The following is a 9174-nucleotide window of genomic DNA, read 5'->3' as shown; positions in this document are numbered from 1 at the left end:
TGGTGCTCGTTTTGCAGCTCCCGGGGACCCTGCCGGGGCTCTCGGAGCGCCCGGGCACCTCCTCCCATCCTCCTGCCCTCCTTCCCTCTCTCCCTCCCCGGTCGGGCTCCCCGCGGGACTCCACGGTCTGCCAAGAGCGTCGCCCGAGCGCCTTCCCCTTTTCGGGTCTTGTGGCCTCCGGGTGTTTTGGGGGTCGGTTTGGGTTATTTATTTTTTTCTCTCTCTCTTTTGGTGAGAGTGCGGCCGGGCGACGCGAGGGGAAGGAAACTTTCTCCCCCCCCTCCCCCAGGATGCTCCGGATATTTTTGAAAGGGCGGAAGAGTGAGAAAGGGAGCAGCGTCTGTAGGGGCATCTCATGCTCTTGCGAAGGTCCCCCCTGACACCTCGCTGCTGGGATTAAAGACCGGAGCTGGAGAAACTCCTCCCCTTCCCTCGGCTTCTCTCAGTCTCCCCCCTCCGCTTGCTCCCTCCCCGCGGCCCCCCCCCCCCGCCCCCCCCCCAAATTTCCTAAGGCCATTAGGACAGGGGGTAAAAAGAAAAAAGAGAGAGAAAAGAAAAAAGAAAATTAGGAGCCTGGAGTTACTGCGGCCCGTGGGACTGTGGGGAGAAGTGGAAGAGGAGCCTCCCTCTCCAGATCCATCGCTCAGCACCACGCTTGGGTGAAGGCATGGGAAGCACTGCCATGGACAAGAAGAAAGATGCCTCCAGCAGCAGCAGCAGCAGGAAAAGCTCCAGCCACAAGAAACTCATGTTGCGAGTGCACATCCCCGTAAGTGGCTCCTCGCTCTTCCTCCCCTTCGGCAGCTGGCGTGGTTTAGGCATGTTTTTCGCTGACATGGAGCGCAGCGAGAGGCAGGGAAAGGTGTTTCCTGCGCCGAGCTCTGCAGTTTGGGGCATGCTGGGCTGGGGGTGCTCTCTGCAACAGGCGAGTCCTCCACATCTGGGGTGGGCTGAAGAGTGGGGTCTTGCCCCCCGTGCAGTGCTGGGAGCCCAGGATGCAGTGCCCGTGGCACGGAGGAGTATCCTCACTATCGCAGTTTCAGAAGTGACTCTTACTCCCTGCTGTAGAAGTGCTCCTGTGCCCTGGGCTGTGGGCTTGGCTCAGTTTGTCTCAGCCAGCTCCCTCTCAGACTCGCCGCGAAAGGTCTGTTCACCCCCAAACGCTGGTCTCAGCATTCCCAGGTTTGGCTTCGGGAACTGTCCCTTCCTGTGGCTGAACCAGCGTTTAATCTGATTCTTCCCTCTCTCTCAAGACTAATCCACTTGTGAATTTCCCATGGCTGGGGAACCCAGAGCTCGCTCAGATTTGGATCCAAGCAGTCTGGTCATTGCCGAAGGAGTAGGGCAGTTGTATTCACAGTGGAGCAAACTAGTGAGCCATGCAGTCTGTTCACCAGCTCTGTTCTGTATATTCCACTATAAAGTAACACGCAAGAAATTGTAGATATAGATACAGAATAACCACAGATCAAAAGTTTCTATTTCCAGTGAGTACTAAAAGGCTGAGTGGCTCCGTCTTCAGAATTACATGCCTTTCAAAACTTAGATTATTTGTTTTCTTTACTATTAGGATGTTCTTGTGATCCATGTAGCTATTAGTTTGCTATTCTCAGTCCTGATGTACTTTTGGTTTCAGTGCTTCTGGCAAGAAATGACAAAGTCCTTGTATCTTTTCTGTGCACTCTGTTGTTTTATTTATTGATGTTTGGGTTTTTTTGTTTATTAGTTTGTTTTAAATCTCATTATATAAAAGTGGGAAACAGTTCTACTTGTATCTTTGCCAGGCCACCAAGGAGCAAAAAGATATTTCTGGTTCTATGATTTTTCCTTTGTTTTAGGAAAGAATAAGAAGTCAAAGCAAATTTATTAGGTGTCTCGAGTGTGTGGAATAAAATGGAGGAAAAGTACATGACTCTTCTGCAGATTTTATTTTTCTCTGGGGAGGAATGCAAGCCCAAGAGCCCAAGCCAAACTTCTGGAGCTCAGAGTGCATTCAGTACTAGAAGAAAAGGGTCTGTTTCTGCTAACATGGGTGTTGCCTATGTATTTGTGACAGAAGATTTTAGGCAATAAACTTTACCATGTTGCCAGTAGTACTTCACAATAGGGATGTAAAATACCAGCAAATAAAATGTACCACACCAAAGCACCACTCCCCCTGCTCATTATTCCTTCCCACCCTGCCTGCAATATTGTCTCTGCCATCTCTTTCCACTGCCCCCCCACCTCTGACTCAGTCTAGCCAGAAACTCTTGTGCAGTTGGATCCCAGGATCAACTGCATTTTCTGCCTGCTGAGGAGCCATAGGTAGTTTTGGAGTTTCCTGTGGTTGTTGCAGGATTTTACAGGTTTTTTCAAAAACCAGCAGGTTTTTGAAATACCTGCTGACCACCAGATATCTCTGACCACACCAGAATTTAGAACAATTTTCCTTCTTTTATGGTGTGAAGCTAACATGAAAAAAGTACTTAAGGAACTCATTAGCACTAAATCATTATTGACAGAGGAATGCTAATGTTTTTTCCTAATTTCCTCCCTAATCCATAAAGAACCTTTCCTCAGGAGTGTTGCCTTAGTTCTGTCTTGTATGGAACATTTTTAGTAGTGGATCATAATTTTTCATGTTCATCATCTCTTGGCTTTTTGCTATGCAGTTTGTCACCTGGGTAATGGTAGTGATTCAGATACAAGCTTGCAAATGCTTGATGTTGCACTGAAGTCAACCTAAGTTTTGTTGTTCACCCAGTTGGAAGAACTTCAAGATTTGGTGATAACACCTTCCATCCTTCCTCTCCATCCCCAAAATATGATCCTTCTCTTCCATTCTGCATCATTACATTCCTCAAACTGAGCCCATGGTTGTACTCATATTTTTAGTGGTTTTCTGTAATGTGGCAGAGTTTGAACATGGCTGTGCTATAAGAAAGAACATTTTTCACATTCTCCTTACTTGACAGAGGAATCTGCATTTGAAAAGATCTGTTTAGACTGTTTTTTTTTCTCTTTCATAACGTTGTCTTGGCTGTTGTTTTGAAGCATCATTCCTATTATTTCAGTGGCGCCTGTCAGTGTAGCTGTAGTTGTCAAGGGAGCTTTCACCAGACAGTAATTTTTATTTTGTTCATCCTCTTCTTTGCGCTTCTGTGAGATCATGTTTATTGCTGAGACATGTAATTCATGCTCATTTGGATCTTCAAATTAGGAACAAGAGAAGAACTAACAAGATCTGAGTAGGAGGGGAGAGAGAGGAGTCCGTTCTGAAAGAGGAAGCAATGGGACAGAGAGGTACTGTTGTGATGCAGGCTGACCTAAAACATATTTATTGGTCATACAGAAATGCTGACTGAAAAAGTAAAATATATTAGGGGGAAAAAAAGTGAAGGATGCAAAATACACTATAATTAGGCTAGGATTGTGGAGTAATAGGGATTTCTGAAAAGAAAGTTGTATGCATTTCTTCCCTCCTCCATATAGTTTTACTGTTTTGGGTTTGTCTGTGACAGTGGGAAAAAACAGATCAATTGAAGAAAGCAGGTTTGTGTCTTGCAACACTCCAGGATATTTCTCAGGTACACCTTTCTCAAGGAAGAACAAGAGATGATACAAAAAAAATCTGGAAACACTCTATTTTCACTTTTCTGTGCTCAGTCTCCTTCAGCACAGGTGGATGGTACCCTGCCCGTGCTTCTGGGAGTGGTGGTGGACCACTAAATTCCTGAGGCTGGCTTTCCTCACTGCTCTCAGCTTGTGTTCAGTAGCCAAGAATAAAGCAGGGGCTTTATTCTGTAGCATGGCAGGGGAGTGTTTGCTGAATGGCTGGGATGATGGAACATCTTATTGTTTGGTTGTTGTTTTCTTTGTAAATATGCAACTGACCTAAACTAGTAATTTAGATGGACCAGAATGTAATCGCAGGACCCTTTGTAAAGGTCATATCAACCTCTGTCTGTCCCAGCAGCACATTCAGAAGTCTTGAAATTAGAGATGCCTAAATGGAAATTTCTGGTCCAAATATCTTTGAAAGCTGGTACAGATTTAAATAGAAACCTTTGCTCTCTAGATGCATCATATCTGCAATATATAGACATTAGCATTATAAAATTCCTTTTTAAGCCATTAGAAATTACTGCTTGCACATTGCTTTGAACATTTTTAAAACTCTATTCTGAGATGGGATGCAATTGTCTACTGAGTAGGAGCTCACAGGAGTGAGATCAGAATGTTCTTTTGTCATCTTGCAAAATCGATCTGTTCTAATGTTAACGTTGCCATTGTAGGCCCCTGGTGCTGCCAAAAAAAAAAAAAACTGCTCTTGTTTACTTTGAATTTCATCTGGGATGGATCAGTCAGTGCTAGCAAAGTTGTGTTGTATTTACACCAACGCAACTCAGGGCACAACCTCTCACAAGAGCTTCACTATGCCAGGTGCCAAGCACCCGCTGCTCCCAGCAGGTGGGAATTGCAGGAGCTTGGCACTTCCTTGGATTTTTCCCAAATACATCACAAGGTGACTTTTTATTCAAAAGAACAAAGAAGGTTTTTTTTTCACAATAAGCACAAAAATAACATCTGTGAATGAATATCAAAACACCTTTCAGTTCAGTGAAGTGGTTCTTCCCTCTGGTACTTCAGCCCCGACAGCAGAGTTAATGCACTAGGAGGATGTACTTGGAGATCAGGATTCTTTATTTTCTATGCCACACAAAGAAACATCTATGCACAGTTTCTCCCTTTTCTTTGTCAACCTCTGTGATTTAGAAGAGACTCCTCAATGTCAAAATTTATTGCTGTTTCCAGGCTTGGTGTTATGCTGGGATGCCAGGCTGGACATCAGGTGGCTTAAGTATTTCTAACCCGATAGATGACAATGATGTTCTGACAGATACTGTTGGCTCAGGCTCTGCCCTCCATCTTGCTTTCCACACTTGCAAAGTCATTAATGGCTGCATGCCTAATAAATCACTGTGAAATGATTTTTTTTCTGTCACAGTTTTTGCAGGGTGCTTCTTGTCTCCTGGTAATTGCAGGGTGGGCTGACAAGAACAGCACTTCAGTCTAGGAGTCACTTTAGGAAGCTGCAGATGGGGAATAATCTAGTCAATTCTTTCAAAGGTGAAAAGAAATCAGCTTCCAGTGTGATCTAGGAATGAAAGAAATGTTTGCTTTCTTGGGAAGAGGAGGTGAAGGGAGAGAGAGACAGAGGAGAGAGAAATGTTTCCCTAAAATTAAATCTGCAACTGTTCTCCCTCTTGTTCTCACAGGGCAGGCTCTGAGTTGTCCTGAGCCTCTGTGGCCTTGAAGTTTAAATTTGGATTCCTCCCTCAAGAGCTGATATATTAAGACAGGAAAGGGCAAGAGGTATTTGCTCAGGAGTGTTGGGATGGTACTTTGAATTATCTGAAGGATAAAAGAAAGGATTCATGTTTACAATCATAATAGCTGCCACTGCAATTAAGGAAGCATTAGTCTTTTTGGTTCTAGAGCATAACATAAACAGACCATCAGTGTATAGAAACATGTTGTGTCTTAGAAAATACTACTTTTCCTGGTTTGAGATTCTGCTCCTAAAGAGTCTCACCCAACCTCCTTTATTTACACCTGAGCCTGTGAGTACTGTGAGCTCAGAGGAATATTAATTTCCTTGGAGAAATAAGTTATGAATGTGGAAGGACCTCACAGAAATGTGGATGGTAGACTTTTGGACTCAGGGAAGTTTATATTGTGCTTGTATTCAGAATTAGTGGAACAGAAGAAAAGTCATGCTCCAGAGGGATCAAGAGTGAAGTGGGGGACAGTGATCTCCACCTAGGAAGTTCCAGCTCCTATTCACAGACCCACAAGGTTCAGCTTATGCTCAACTTCATCATATTGCATTCAAGAGAGCTACTTAGATGTGACTGAAACCAGAATTCCACCCTCATTTTGTTGGTGGTATATGGACAGTCATGGAAGTAGGTTGGTGGGCCCAGGTGCTGGATTGGCAGGAGGAAGGAGGCAAAACTGAGCCAGCACTGGTTGCCCAAATTGTGGACATTCATGTTGAGTAAAGTAGCATATGAAATTCTCATCCCTTTGAAGAAAAGCTGAATTTCTGTCAAAAGGCATCCCATGCACAGAGAATAATGAAAGAGCAGAGTTGGTTACAAGAGAAATGAAGCATCAAGGAAGACATCAGCAGCAGACAAGAGATGTCACAATGTGGGCTATTTTACCCTAAATTGATCACCAGGCTTTGGGAATTGGCTCCAGGGCCTGATCTGGTTGCAGGGGTTCACTGTCTCAATTTTCTACTGTTGTTTGCACTGTAGACACACTGGAGAAAGTATTACAGTTTCACAAACAGGGAGAGCTTTGCATGTCTTCAAAGGCTAAAAGAAAAATATTTCAATCCTGAATGGAGTGTGTTTTTTCTCCTGAAAAGGAAAACTAATGTATACACGTGAATATATGATGCCATCAATAAATATAAAATATTGTTGTTGGTGTGGTGATACAGTGCTGTACTGCTACTGAACTATTTCTCATACCAGCAGTGAGCTAAAACACCAAAATATGTTAGATAAGCAGAATGATTTTTGTGTTTATTCTTTATGTAGTTGTAGAAACTGGAGTACAATGCTTCAGTTTAGTGTTTGCTTCTGTAATACTTCCTCTCTTAAGCTGCTTGCATATGATACCTTTAAAGCACAAAAGCATTATTTATACAGTAGAGAACCATAATGGCATACTTCAGTTTTTGACATTGAGGATTCATAGAATGGTTTATAACATCCTTCAAATTTTCATAAAAATTAGCTTGACAGTAAATTACATTATGTAAGCGTGACCCAGTGGGATGCAGAGCAAATGCATTGCAGTGTGAATTTCATGGTTGTCATTTATTTCCCACACCATGACTCTTCAGACCTTACGGTCATTATTGCAAAGGGTGCCTGTGACCTTCTGCTCCAAAAACAGAACCTATGTCATAAGCTGAAGACTTAATCTATTTTTGTGACTAGGGTGAGAGAGCTATATGCCTCTTTTAAACTGCTGCAGAACATATTCATACAACTGAGGATTCATTAGAAGGAAGTGTGTGCATTATAAGCATTGTCTGCCATATTATGAAGCTTTTATTATCCTTTATGTACAACAGCCATTGCACAATTTTTGGTCAACTTTTCATGTCAGTAATGCTGCTAGAACAATGAAAATAAGAAAATACTCTCCTTCTGCAAGCTGAAGAAAGCAATCCTCTCTGAGTGGTCAGAGTGCTGCCTGACAGCTCTACAAAATACAGGACTTTCCTGCTCAGTTGTGGACTTACCAGGTGCCTTTTATGAATGACTGAAGCTTGGGTCTGGTTTGTGGAAGCTACATGCCTGTTGATTTGTTTAGAAGAGGTTGGAAACATGTTTTCCATGGAATTGGATAAATCAGTGCTTGGTGAGCTAGATTAGGGGTAAAATCTGAGTCCAAGCACAAAGAAACTTTTTGATGAAGACAAGTTCTCCATAGAAATGGGATAGTTTAGGAATATGATGGACTAAACAGGTGCCATAAGCATTGCCTGTGGCCTGTCTAATGGAAGAAATAGATTGTTAGCTGCTTGCCACCTATTTTGAATGGACTCTACAAGGAAATGTGAAAAGAGGAGTTATGTAGAGATTGCTCAAGTGTGTTAGAATGACTCTATTAAGGCCACCTAGTCTTAATCCTTGAAAAATTTCTGCTGATACAGGGCTGTTGTATACCTTTAAACAGGTGTACATTTAATGTGTTTGCTAGGCCTGTGTTGCCTTGCTTTTGTCCATGTGGCCTTGTAAATGCAAGCAAGCACTTTTACACAATCATGGAATTGTTGAGGTTGGAAGAGAGAGATCTGGAGGTTGCCTAGTCCAGGTGTGATTGCTGACCCAGTGGTCGACTAGAGCAGGTTGCTCAGGATTGTGCCCCATCAGATTTTAAGGATGGAAACTCCCCAGTTTCACTGCTCTGACAGAACACATTCGAGCAAGTGAAAGTTCCTGGAGACAGACAGTTCAGTTCAGTCACTACACAGGCACTTGGAATTGAACTCCACGGTTGGTTGGATCTTGTTCCAAAAGCATAGAGCCAGTCTGAGGGAAATTGAATTCAGTTGGAAGGAGTGTAGAGACTTCTGGGAAAAGGATTCTCTGAGATAGGTATCAAAACTGGGGGCAAAATAGTGCCAACAAGACTTGAAAAAGGAAGGAAGAGTAAGGAAGAGGTAAAAAAGGTGCTTAGTCAGTGTTACCATGTTGTGTATGAGTTTGCCAGCTTCTCAATAGATCATTGCATCTTCTGGAATGCGGTTTTCGTCATGTGTTGTCATTCTTTTTGCATAAATTCATTAGAGGGGGATTTGCTGTTAGTGAGTATTAATCATGTGTTGGGAGTGTGATCTAAACCAAGAAGCCTGAGGAAAGACAGTTCAGGGATAAGAGCACTAAATCCTCAGCAATCTGAGTCTCTATCTGCTGTATGGCCTGAGGGCAGAGGAGGCGTAAGCTGTGCATTGATGAATGGCTGAGGCTTAAGGTCCACGAAGAATGAACTTTTAAAGTGTCAGTGTGCCACACTGAAACACCCAAACAGCTTGTGGGATCTTCATTCCATCCATGACTGAATGCTGTTAGATGTCTGTACATATGTTAGTAAAGACAAACTCTCTGAAGAATTTAAAGCCTTGACAGATTGTATTGGTTGGAGGAGGTGCGAAGAAACAACTTCATCCCTGCAGTGCTGATATTCAGGGAGATGTCTGGAGTTTAAGCAACTTTTCCCATGATGTATAAGAATGTGATAGTTGGACTCCTGCAGTTTTCAGACCCAGTTCCCTTACCTTAACCATAAGCCAAGCCTATTTCCTATGGTGTTTGTTCCATAGGGATCCATGTACAAGCTCAACCTAAGTCAGATCCATGTATAACATTAGCCTAAGACAGCAGTCATGGGAAGTATTTTCCTTTTGCTTTTTGAAAATATGTGTGAAGTGAAAGGATTCCAGTCTTATGTCTAAAGACAGACATGCCATGTCTTAAAATAACACTATTAGGACTCTTGGCAGCCTGATCAGGAAGACCAAGGATTGAGGATATTAAATAAATTAGCAGAGACTATTTTAATTTCCAGCATCAAAAGTGGTACCAATGAGTGTGCCTAATTATC

General features: G+C 42.9%; 1 protein-coding gene across 1 annotated transcript in view; it reads left to right on the top strand.

Annotated features, from left to right (window-relative positions):
* The first annotated feature begins 499 nt into the window (after positions 1-499).
* PRKAG2 (protein kinase AMP-activated non-catalytic subunit gamma 2) overlaps positions 500-9174 on the top strand; it is a 210684-nt gene continuing 202009 nt past the window's right edge. Inside the window, exon 1 of the mRNA XM_058833468.1 lies at positions 500-769. Within this exon, the coding sequence (XP_058689451.1) occupies positions 668-769 (102 nt within the window). The 5' untranslated portion in view covers positions 500-667. The remainder of the gene's footprint in view (positions 770-9174) is intronic.

Source organism: Poecile atricapillus, chromosome 2 (assembly GCF_030490865.1).
Source record: "Poecile atricapillus isolate bPoeAtr1 chromosome 2, bPoeAtr1.hap1, whole genome shotgun sequence".
NCBI lineage: Eukaryota > Metazoa > Chordata > Aves > Passeriformes > Paridae > Poecile > Poecile atricapillus.
Note: the sequence above shows the minus strand (reverse complement) of the source record. Positions and strands in the feature narration are given on the sequence as shown.